This window comes from Rhinatrema bivittatum, chromosome 3 (assembly GCF_901001135.1).
Source record: "Rhinatrema bivittatum chromosome 3, aRhiBiv1.1, whole genome shotgun sequence".
NCBI lineage: Eukaryota > Metazoa > Chordata > Amphibia > Gymnophiona > Rhinatrematidae > Rhinatrema > Rhinatrema bivittatum.
The window spans coordinates 93,254,293-93,266,999 of NC_042617.1; the positions used below are offsets into that span (position 1 = coordinate 93,254,293).

A 12,707-nucleotide genomic window follows, 5' to 3' on the forward strand; every position below is an offset into this window, starting at 1 on the left:
GGTTCCTGTCTCGTCTTAGTGTTTCCTGATTCCTGATTTCGGATTGGCAAGCGGTGATTCCTGGTGTGTGACTTCGGACTGGCAAGTGGCGATCCCTTGGTGTGTGACTTCGGCCGGGAAAGCGATGACCCTCTGGCACTTGACCTCGGACTTCCTCTGGACCATCGTCTCCAAGGGCCCACCTAAGTCCCAGCGGTCCGGATCCCTACGGGCTCCTCCCGGGGGGACCGTGGGCTTCCAGGGGTGAAGCTCCAGGTAGCCCTTGCACCGACCTCCCAACTACTTGACCTCTCAAAGGTCCACCTAAGTCCCAGCGGCCCGGGTCTCTACGGGCTCCTCCTGGGGGGACCGTGGGCTTCCAGTGGCGAAGACTCAGTTGTCTCCTTGACATCACGAATCCTCGTCTGCCTCCACAGCCACCTCAGTCTCCAGTGCCGAGGGTCAGCTGGTCGCATCTTCTGTTCTGCCTCGCCACCCGACGGGAGAACCTACGCATCCACCTCCTAAGGTATACCATCCTCCCATCGGTGCAAGGGTTCACCAGCCTGAGCATAACAAGTGGCAAAAAGTGCCCCTCCAAAACACTCGAGTGGTGGCCAACTTATTTTGCCAGAGCAGGGCTATGTTGGAGCCTATCCCACCTTCGAAGATTGAAGGCCCAGTGGGGTCGTGGTAGACCGCAACCTGCTGTGGCTTGGAGATCAAGAAAGCCTGCTAAATTGTTTTAGTGTGCACTAAAATGAAATGAAATAAAAAATAATGAAACAAAATAAAACAAAAAAAACATTTCTATGCATACCTCTAAACACTTGTTTCCTGCAGTACCAGTAGCAGAAAAATGTATCTGACAGAAAAGGAGATGGAACCATTCTGGGTTCTTAAATGACCTCTAAATACTAGGCCAAGGTAATAAAGCTTGTAACTCCCTTATTACAATAGAACAGGGGAGGCCAACTCCGATCCTCAAGAGCCACAAAAGGGTCTGGTATATCCATAATGAATATGCATGAGAGAAGTTTGCATGCATTGCCTCCATTATATAAAAATATGTCTCATGCATATTCATTATGGATATCCTGAAAAGCAGGTCTGTTTGTGGCTCTTGCAGACTGGAGTTCACCACTCCTGCAATGCAATAGTATAACAGGTTATATGAAGATCCTATCTTGTCATAGGTAAAGAAAGCAATTGCTAGGTGAGATTCTTTTTATCTGCAATGACATGGGTTTTATTTCTGTCCTTTAAGGAAGCTCAGACTAGGATGGGGGAAAAAAAGACTACTTTAGGAACTATTACTTTCCTCCACAATTATCATTAAAATAGTTTGGAATATACTTGTTCATTGTGAGATACTTGGGAGTATAGACTGTAAAGTATATAATTACCTGTGCAGTACAATCCTCTTAGGATCTGAAAAGAGCCAGGACAGCTCACAACTGCATTTTAAAGGATTCCCATAAAGGTTGATGTTCAGGGCACTTGAACTGCTATTCCAAGGATTCAAAGTGCTCAGGTTGCAGCTGCAGTACAGAAAGCAAAATAGCAGTTAATATCATGTATACAGTGTTTTTAATGTACTAAAATGATGAAGTAGCGTAAAAATAAAGTACGAAAAACAAGAATACTTGTAAGGGAAAACCTCTTTATTGGATGCATGATTAGGACAATTTTCAAAGCCATTTACGTTGGTAAAGAAGAGTGATATGCTTGTGTGAGGTGGCTGTCCCTCAATATGGCTAAAGTATGCTTGGACTTTTAGCTGCCTCTAGGGCACTAGTATTCACTCCCAGCCCTCAAGGGTCCACCAGCATTTTGGGTTTTCAGGATATCCCTAATGAATATTCATGAGATACATACAATGGAGGCAGTGTGCATGCAAGTCTATCTCATACATATTTGTTGGGGATTTCCTGAAAACCTGACCTGTTGGCGGCCTTCAAGGGCTGAAAGCAAATATCATCAGTGATGCAGAGGAAGCATTCCAGGTGCTGTATTTTGGGTGGGTTTGGAAGATCATGTGTGTGGATTCTACTTTCAAGTCTGAGTTATTTTCCATGGAAAATCTACCTGCACAAAAAAAAAACCAAAAAAAAACCAGATGCAAAAATCCACAGGTATTTTTACCAGCAGCATGTGGTTGCATATTCTTTGAAACGTGATGTAAATCCCACAGGTAAAGAGAACATGTGGACTCTATACCAAAGTGGGCAGCTTGAAACTAGCTTAATTCATGTCTTAGCATGCTTTTGGTAGTTACACTCCCTTCATTAGGTCAAAAATAAGGCATTTGGGTTTGACCTGATGAAGGGAGTGTAATCCCAAAAAGCTCGCCAAGAAATGTATTGTTAGTCCAATTTGAAAAGTATTGCTTGACTTTTTTCTTCTTTGTTGATCCCTATTTCTGTGCTAAAGTACAAAGGAAACTGATATTAGTGTTGGATTAGGATTAAGGCTGTACATAACTGGCACAGGATGGAAGTTCGAGGAACACTAACTTATAATAAAAGGATTAATGTTTGCAAACTTATAACTGTATAAGCCAAAAAAGTAATGGTATATTAGAGAAGAGCTTACTGTTTTTACACTCACTTTTTTTGCTAAGGCTTTTGTGTCCAGATATACTGTTGTGTGCAAAGGTTAAGGCATTCCTAGTCAGCTTGTATATTTAAACAAATAGAAATGTTCTTAGCTAGTTACCGGAAATGTTGGAAGTTTTTCTGCCACTGGAGGAGAGGCCGACCGACCGTGGGACTACAGCGGCAGACCCTAGCCGCGACCAGAGCACCCGGAACCACGCCAGCTGCACCATGGCAAAAGGCAAGCAGGATTGGATGCTGAGCAGGGCGTCTGACCTGCGCATCACTGTTGTATATCCCAAAATAAGGCTTTATGCTTACTCCACTATTCTCTACAAGAAGGTGTAATGTTGCAACATTCTGTATTGCTATTAGTCACAGTCAGGAAGCCAGTGCTCTGGGCTCTAATTGGTCATACTATACAAGCTCTAGTGGGGAATACCACAGAACTCACAGGAACTCTCCAATCTTGGCTGGGAGTACAGAGGAACTAGATCTGTGCCAAGGCTCCATTCCAGCTCTACTCACCTTTGTGAGGTCAGCCTACCCTGGACCTCTTCAGGCACTGCATAGTACAGTGAAACTTGTCCAGATAGTGTTAACTGTTTGAATCCTTGCTATTTTACCTGTTTGCAAGTTAATTTTTTATGTTAATAAAATATTTAGGGGTAGATTTTAAAAGAAGCGCGCACGGCCTACATGTGCTCGTGCTACCCGGCACGCGCAAGGGGTGCACAATTGTGCACCTTGCGCGCGCCAAGCCGTGCTGCCTTTCCCCATTCCCTCCCAGGCCGCTCCGAAATCGGAGCGGCCTGGAAGGGAACTTCCCTTCCCCCTAACCTAACCTTTCCACCCCTTCCCCTAACCACCCCCCCCCCAGCCCTACTCTAACCTGCCCCAAAATTATCTTACCTTTTGCGCCTGCCAGCAGCTTGCCGGCATGCTATACTCTGACACAGCAGCAATGGCTGCTGTGTCAGAGGCCTCTAGCCCCGCCCTGGTCCTGGACCACCCCGTCCCGCTCCCAGACTTCCCCTTTTGTAAAGCACTGAGACTTACACGTGTCCCGGGGCTTTATGCTTGTCGCCGGGCCTTTTTAAAATAGGCCCGGTGCATGTAAGGCTGGTTACGCACGTAAACCCTCTGGATTTACACGTGTAACCCTTTTAAAATCCGGCCCTTAGTTTGTTAGCTCTGTCTCTGTGACTGATTGGTGATCTCAGCATTTTTTGTGTATTCGGTCTATAGGTGTATTTCTAGAAATTGTGTGACTTCTGGGTCTTGTGAAGTTTAAATGTTCTTAGAAACCACCAGGAATAGCTTGCAGGCAGCATACTTACCTAGAGGTAAGTAGGAATCCAGCTGGTGGATGGGAGGTTGCAAGTGTTGGGGCACATGTGTAGGTGCAGGTGACCTGAGCAGTGCTTGGCAGGATAAATGTTAGGGATAGTGCTAAGGTGTTACATGAGAGATTGCTAATTGGAGTTGTTACTAGGCACCTAAAAAATTCAGGGCATAGACCTATGGGACTTGTGCCCATACAGTCTTCTCCTGACATTATGATAATTAAATTCAACAATCATAATCAGCATCCCTTTTTATTCCCCTTCAGAACAAATCTGTAAAAACACAAGGAACCAGTATTACTGAGGTTCTGTTTGCCTTATGAAGATAATTTAAAAAATCAGCACCAAAAATCAATAAGAGCAAATACACTGGAAGTGTCGAGGGGATACACTGTACTATTTGATTCTTATAAAATCAAGGATGTGCTGCAATTTTTTTAAGAAGGTCCTCTCACCAGCTCTTTTTCACTAGATGAAACACTCCTTTTCACAAAATAATGTAACCCTTCACAACCTCTTTCCATGTTACAAAAAGTAATTTGTATATATAGAACTTGCAATAACTTAATACTGAAATTTACATTCCAGTCACCAGATCTTTGAGATTCTAAAAGCTTTTACTGGATCAATGTATTAATTATCTATAAATACTGTACCTGAGATTTTGTAATCACAGAGGTCTTTCTTTAGATATTACATCAGACATTATTAACTTCTGAAGAAGAAATCTATGTGGTCTTGATAGCTCATGTACAATATTTTTATATAATACTTACATTGTTCCATTAAAATCCATCAAAGCAGGTGGAGAATGAAAAAATCCAGTTTACTCTCTCTTTCTTCTACATTTCTCCCTTACATCACCATCATTTCATTCTCTGTCCATTCTCACATGGATCTCATCCCTCATTCTTCCTCACTGTTGTGCCGGAAGTGGACCCTTGGGCCGAGGTGGGGTTGACGCTACCTGTAGGAGGGATCCTATGGGTCTCCACTGTCGGCAGGCAGAGAGGGCTGATGGACGGAGGCCAGCTGGCACTTCACCAATACCAGCCCTCGTTCCCCGCAGGTTGAGCCTTTGGCTGCCGGGGCCGGCTGGACTTAGGTAGCCTCTGTCAGTGGTCATCGGGTGGATGGAGGTCAGCCCAGAGGCAGCAACTAGTGTAGGTATCAGTCTGTACTGGACGAGGCGGATTCTGGAGACCCAGGCGCCAATAGGAACAGAGTCTGACAGAGGGCGCCCTAGCAAGAGCAGGCTGAAGCCTGAGTGAACCACGTCCAGGACAAGGGCTGAAGAGGTGTCTTTAAGCAAGCTGGGTTCAGGGCTGGCGGCAGTCTGGAAGCAGTGGCAAGCAAGGCTGAGGTCTAGACAAGGAGAAAGTCAAAGGATGGTCAGACGAAGCAGACGTCCAGGGCTGGAGAGAAGCAACAGCATGGTCAGGCGATGCAGAGGTCTGGGGCTGGAGAGAGGCAATGGAGTAGTCAGACAATGCAGAGGTCCGGGGCTGGAGAGAGGCAACGGAGTAGTCAGGCAATGCAGAGGTCAAACCAGGTTAGCAATCCAAAGAAGAGATGAAGGAATAGGAACACAGGAGCAAGGAAACAATAATGAAGGCAATCAGGATCGGGACCTAGGAACTGAAGAGGCAACGAGTACTCGACTAGTGAGGGGACCTGTTGCAATGGCGATTTGAGAGAGCGGAGCCCGGGCTTATATAGCAGAACTCTGCCGATGTCATCATCCGGGGCTGCGGCCAGGCTCCCACCGTGGTCCCTATGTAAGGACTAGCTGTGCGCATGCACGCGACTCAGGCGGGGCACAGCACTGGTCGGGACGGCGTCTCTCCGCGGGCCATGCGGAGAGGCCCGACGCAGAACATCAGGAAGTGCAGCAGAGCCGGAGGCCCCAGGGGCAGCCTGAGGACGGAGCCGGTGGCCCACAACCACCAGAGACGAGGGACCAGATGCTGGATCACTTTGAAAGAGGTGATGGGGCCAAGCCACGGGTCTGCCATGGCCGGCAAGCATAACAATACCATCCCTCTACACCCCCCCCCCCCCTTTGGAGGTCTGGGTTTGCCTGGATGGGCATGATGAAACTGGAGAAGGAGTTTTTTATCCAGGATGTTACAGGCTGATTCCCACGAATCAGCCTGTAACATCCTGGATAAGAAACTGGACGACGTATTGTTGTCTATGTAATATTTATTTATGTTCTTATGTTCAGAAACTCTGTTTATTGTAACGCCTTAACCACGACAGTTTTGTTCTATGGAAACCGACCTGATTTGATACTTGTATTGAGAAGGTCGGTATATAAAAATCCTAAATAAATAAATAAATTTCCTTAAGGGCCATAACCCTCCCAAGAAAGGAGGTATTCCCACCAGCAGCCCCTACGGTGAACATCAAGGACTTCATGGACCTTATAAGTGGTGTCTGTCTCTGCGACCAGCAGAGGAGGTGCAGGAGCCTTTCGTGAAGGCCAGGATAGGATCACAGGTTTTAGGAGTGATACCTGAAACATATTGTGGATTCCCAATGTAGGCGGCAGCCGGAGTTGGTAGGTTACCGGTCCAACATGACGAATGATGGGAAAAGGTCCAATATACCTTGGTGCAAACCTCTGAGAAGGTATCTTGAGTCAAATATAATGGGTGCTTAACCAGACTTTCTGGCCAGGAAGGAACTCAAGAGCCGAGCATCGATGGCTGTCAGCAGATCTCTTGGCCTGGAAAGCAGCCTGGCATAAGAGAAGACGCTTCTGGTTCCAAAGTGCCTTGAGGGCATCGTCAGTAGCTTGCGCAGCAGAAGGCACTGACAATGGTATGGGTAGTGGTGGTCGCAGTTGTTTCCCGTAAACGATGGAAAAGGACGACGTACTTGTGGTAGCAGCATTGTGAGAGTTGTGGGAGAACTCCGCCCCAGGAAGAAGCTCCAACCAATTGTCCTGACGATCGTTTATATAAGCGAGGAGGAAGAACTTCAAGGAGCGGTTTGTATGCTCAGCTTGTCCATTGGCTTGAGCATGGTATGCTGTTGTTAAACTGATGTTAATGCCAACCTTTTACAAAGGGCACACCAATATCTGGCGATGAATTGTGGGCCTCTGTCAGAAACAATGTCCTTGGGTAAGCCGTGTAGTCAGAAGATGTGTTGAAAGAACAGACGTGCCAATTCAGGTGCAGATGGTAGGCCCAGTAGTGGAACAAAATGTAACCCATATGACCGTGTGGCCTTTAGATGGTAGTAAGTCCACGATGAAATCAGTGGAAAGATGTGCCCACGGTTCTTTGGGAGCTGGGAGTGGCTGGAGTAAACCCCAAAGTCACTCGACCAGGGGTTTCTGTTGAGCGCAGGTGCTGCAGGAATCAACGTATGCTTTAGCATCGGAGACCATAGTGGGCCACCAGAAGAACAGCTGTAGCAGCGCTAAGATTCGTGCTCGCCCTGGGTGACCGGCAAACTTAGAGTCATGTGCCCACCGGAGGACTCTTTCATGGAGTCGACGGGGCACCATCGTTTTCCCCGTAGGAACAGGTTGAGTAGCCGAAAGACAAATGCAGGCTGGGTCAATAATATGACCGGGTTCATCGGGTTTGTCTTCAGGTTCAAATGAACAAGACAGGGCATCTGCCCAGAGATTTTTCTCTGCCGGGCGGTAGCGAAGCTCGAAGTTAAATCTGGAAAAGAACAGAGCCCATCGGGCTTGACGGGCATTGAGACATTGGGCTTGGCTCAAGTGTTCCAGGTTTTTATGATCTGTAAACACTGTAAATTTATGTTGGGCACCCTCTAGCCATGGGTGCCATTCCTCCAAAGCCAGCTTGATGGCGAGTAATTCGTGGTCTCCAATGCTGTAATTTTATTCAGCAGCAGAGAATTTGTGTGAGTAGAAGGAACATGGGACCACGGATCCAGAAGCAGAGCATTGGTTCAGGACTGCCCCTGCTTCAATCGCAGAGGCATCTACCTCAACCAGGAAGGGGCAATTAGGATCCGGATGATGGAGACAGGATCCAGTTAAGAAAGTCTCCTTGAGGTGACAAAAGGCGGAAATAGCCTCCAGGGTCCAGTTTCAGGAGTCCTGATCCTTACAGTTTAGAGCTGTAAGAGGAGCCACCAATGTAGAGTAGTGCGGTATAAAGTGGCGGTAATAATTCGTGAATCCTAGAAAACACTGAAGTGCCTTCAGGCCCATGGGTTGTGGCCAGTCTTGGATTCCTTTTAGTTTTACAGGATCCATCGAGAATCCTTGTTGGGAGATTATATATCCCAGAAAGGGCAAGCTGGATTTTTCAAACAGGCACTTGTCTAATTTTGCCTACAGATGGATCTCCCGAAGACGTTGAAGTACAGTATGAACATTGGTATGGTGCATGGCCAGGTCCTTGGAGAAGATAAGAATGTCATCCAGGTTCGCCACAACTTTGATGTATAAGAGATCCCTGAATATTTCATTAATCATTCACTGGAAAACTGAAGGTGCATTACAAAGTCCGAAGGGCATCACTAAATATTAGTAATGTCCATCTCTGTGTTGAAAGCAGTCTTCCAGATGTCATCAGGGTGGATACGCACCAAGTTATAGGCTCCGCATAAATCTAACTTGGTGAAGATAGAAGATCCGTGTAGCCGATCAAACAATTCAGATATCAAGGGCAGAGGGTACTTGTCCTTGAGAGTGATTGCATTCAGACCACAGTAGTCGATACACGGTCTTAAAGATTTGTCCTTTTTCATGACGAAAAAGAACCCTGCGCCAGCAGGGGAGGTAGAGGGGCAAATGAACCCCTTTGCAAGATTCTCCCGGATGTATTCTGTCATGGCCTTGGTCTCAGGAAGAGACAGAGGATAGGTATGCCCTCGGGGGGCAGGGTTCCAGGCAGAAGATCGATGGGACAATCAAACAACTGAAGAGGTGGTAGGAGGTCCGCCTTCTGCTTTGAGAACACATCTTCGAAGTCTGCATAGGGAGCAGGAATGCCTGAGGAAGTGGTCACCAGAGGAACCACTGATGGGGGTGTCACTTTCTGAAGACAAGTCTGATGACAGGCGGAACCACATTCTGTCAGCTGGAGAGACCCCAAATCAAATTGGGGAGAGTGATGTTGGAGCCAGGGTAGTCCCAGAACTACCGGGTGGATGGACTTCTCAAGAACCAAAAGATCAATTTCTTCGGAATGGAGAGCGCCAGTAAGAAGTTGAACTAGCTCTGTGGTTAAGGAGACTTGACCAGGTAATGGTTCTCCATAGATTGAAGCAATGCACAAGGAAGTCTCGAGAGGACGGGTTTTGATAACCAGGAGTTGAACCAGGTCTCTAAGGATAATATTTCCACCTGCTCCGGAATCCACCAGAGCAAGGACAGGAAACGATCGAGTGTCCCAGACTATAGTAACAGACACAGATAGTTGAGGTGCTGGGAATGTTGCGCCCACGTTCAGAACCCCAACTGAACTTAGGCCGGGAAGTTTCCCGGACGGACTGGGTAAGTCTGTAGATGATGGCTGGGTGCTCCGCAGTACAGACACAGGTCTATTTGTTTCTGCCGGAGGCGCTCTTCCAGGGACAGGCACCCATGACCCAACTGCATGGGTTCATCAGTCTCGGCCACAGCCAGAATTCCTACCAGTAGTATGGTTGGTAGCAGGTGGCGAGTGGGAATGGACCCGAGAGGATTTCTTGGGCATCCGATTCTCCTGGTGATGCTTTTGGAGAAGGTGGTCAATTCGGCCTGTTAGATTGATAAGATCCTTGAGAGAGGAAGGGAGCTCTCATGCTGCCAACTCGTCCTTTAGTTGCGGGGAGAGCCCGTCCTGGAAGATAGCTCGCAGGCAGTCCTGCCAAGCGAGTTCAGATGCTAAAGTCTGGAATTCAATGGTGTAGTCGAAGAGGCTTCTTAGGCCTTGTCGAAGGTGTAGTAGACTACTACTTGCCATGGCATGCCGCCCAGGATCATCAAACGTTTGGCCAGAACACGGTCACAAACTGAGACAGTTCTCGTAGGAGTGAGTCCGATCGCTCCCACAAGGGAAAAGCCCACGCCAGCGCCTTCCCTTCTAGGCGAGACAAGATGAAGTTGACCTTGGTTAATTCATCTTGAAAGATGAAGGGTTGAAGAGCAAACTGCATATACCACTGGTTAATAAACCCTCTACATAGTTTGGAGTCACAGTTGAAATGAGGCAGGGCTGGCAGGGCCAGTAGGTCTCTGAAGGAGGAAGTAGATGGCTGTGGCAGAGAGGAAGCCTTTGCTGGACCTGAGTTGCTGAACATGGTATCTAGCCATGTATGCAGACACTCGAGGGAAGAGGCCAGAGCTATGAGAAACTGTTGCTGTTCTTGTACCTTTAGGGCCAGGCCAGGAATAGCCTGGAGGGAACGCAGCTTCGCCGAGTCCATGGATTTTGCAATCTGTTGCGCCGGAGGTGGACCCTTGGGCCGAGGTGGGGTTGATGCTACTCGTAGGAGGGATCCTATGGGTCCCCACCAATAGCAGGCAGAGAGGGTTGATGGACGGAGGCCAGCTGGCGTTTAACCAATACCAGCCCTCATTCCCCACGGATTGAGACTTTGGGTGCCGGGGCCAGCTGGACTTAGGTGGCCTCCATCAGTGGTCGTCGATGGGTGGATCGAGTTGAGCCCAGAGGCAGCAACTAGTGTAGGTATCAGTCTGTACTAGACGAGGCGGAGTCCCGGAGACCCGGGCACCAATAGGAACAGAGTCTGACAGAGGGCGCCCGAGCAAGAGCAGGCCGAAGCCTGAGTGAACTACGTCCAGGACAAGGGCTGAAGAGGTGTCTTTAAGCAAGCTGGGTTCAGGGCTGGTGGCAGTCTGGAAGCAGTGGCAAGCAAGGCTGAGGTCTAGACAAGGAGAAAGTCAAAGGATGGTCAGACGAAGCAGACGTCCAGGGCTGGAGAGAAGCAACAGCATGGTCAGGCGATGCAGAGGTCCGGGGCTGGAGAGAGGCAAAGGAGTAGTCAGGCAATGCAGAGGTCAAACCAGGTTAGCAATCCAAAGGAGAGATGAAGGAACAGGAACACAGGAGCAAGGAACTAGGAAGGAAGGCAATCAGGATCGGGAACCACTAGCGAGGAGACCTGTTGCAAAGGCGATTTGCGAGAGCGGAACCCGGTCTTATATACCGGAGCTCTGCTGATGTCATCATCCGGGGCTGCGGCCAGGTTCCCGCCACGGGCCCTATGTAAGGACTAGCTGTGCACGTGCACGCGCACGCGCCTAGGGAGGGGTGCGGCACTGGTCGGGATGGCGTCTCTCCACGGGCCACATGGAGAGGCCCGACGAGGAACATCAGGAACTGCAGCAGAGCCGGAGGCTCCAGGGGCGGCGCGAGGATGCAGCCGGCAGCCGAAAGCTGCAGAGACAAGGGACCAGATGCTGGATCACTTTGAAAGAGGTGAGGGGGCCAAGCCACGGGTTTGCTGTGACGGCACGTGTAACACTCACTTCTATCCTTCACCATCTCTCACCCTCTAGTTCTTCTTGTTCCAACACTTCAATTCTCCAATTCTCCCTTCCCTGCCCATCTCAGCCTCCATCTTCCCCTCAATAAGTTATTCCCCTCATTAATCTTCTGCTATCTAGCTCCCTTCTCCCCCACATCGTTAATTTTTTTTTGTGCGGCCTGAACGCAGTTTTGTTTATCGGCTGCGCCCGATAAACAAAACTGCGATCAGGCCTCCTGAACCCCCCCAAAACGTTTTACAAGTACCTGGTGGTCCAGTGGAAGTCCCGGGAGCGATCTCCCGCTCTCGGGGCCGTCGGCTGCTACTAATAAAAATGGCGCCGATGGCCCTTTGTCCTTACCATGTGCCATTGGCCAGGCCCTGTCACATGGTAGGAGTAATGGACGGCCAGTACCATCTTTAAAAATGGCGCGGGCCATCCAGTTTTGAAAACAATCTGGAGTGAAATAGGAAATTTCTTCCCATTTCCTATTTCATTTCTCCCGAATGCCTACCCCTAGCAAGAAGTGGGCTTGGGAGGAAAGATAAGGAGCTCAGTCTTGACCATATTATGTTTAAAGTGGTGGTAGAACATCCATACAATAATGTCAGATAATTAGGCTGAGATTTAGAAATAGATTCCTGATTAAATTTCTGATGTCGAGAGGTAAATCTGGGAATCATCAGCATAAAGATGGTATTGAAAGCCATGAGAGGAGATCAAAAGCACCAAGGGAATTAGTATAGAGAGAGAAGGGAAGAAGGCCCTGGAAAGAACCCTGAAGCACATCAATTGATAGTGGGATGGCAATAGAGAAGGATCTGCTAGAGGTCACAGTAAAAGTGGCCTCTGGCACTCCATGATGAGATTGCATCTTGAGTACTGTGTTCAGTTCTGGTTGCTGTATCTATAAAAAGATATAGATGCCCTGCAGAAGTTACAGAGAAGGGTGACCAAATGATAAAGAGGATGGAATGGCTTCCCTATGAGGATGACTAAAGAGGTTAGGGCTGCTCAGCTTGGAGAAGAGACAACTGAGGGAGGATATGATGGGGGTCTAGAAGCTGTTGGGATTAAAAGCTCAGAGAGTCCTTGAAAGTAAATCAGGAGAAAGACTTTGACCACAGAGAATTATGGTAGTAATTGCAAAATACAGGTGATGCTTCTTATTTACTTGGTCAGAGTAGAGCCTCTCTTGAAACGGAAGATTGTCAGGGTAAGAGCCTGGCAAAGGGTTGCCAGAGAAGCAGAAGCAGAAGACTGTGATAGACCGAAAGTGGGAGGCATCCAAGTAAAGGGGCATAGAGAGCCTTC

General features: G+C 48.2%; 1 protein-coding gene across 1 annotated transcript in view; it reads right to left on the bottom strand.

The window, feature by feature from the left end:
• LRRN4 (leucine rich repeat neuronal 4) overlaps positions 1-12,707 on the bottom strand; it is a 40,859-nt gene that overhangs the window by 13,719 nt on the left and 14,433 nt on the right. The window contains exon 4 of the mRNA XM_029593497.1: positions 1,386-1,520. Within this exon, the coding sequence (XP_029449357.1) occupies positions 1,386-1,520 (135 nt within the window). The remainder of the gene's footprint in view (positions 1-1,385; positions 1,521-12,707) is intronic.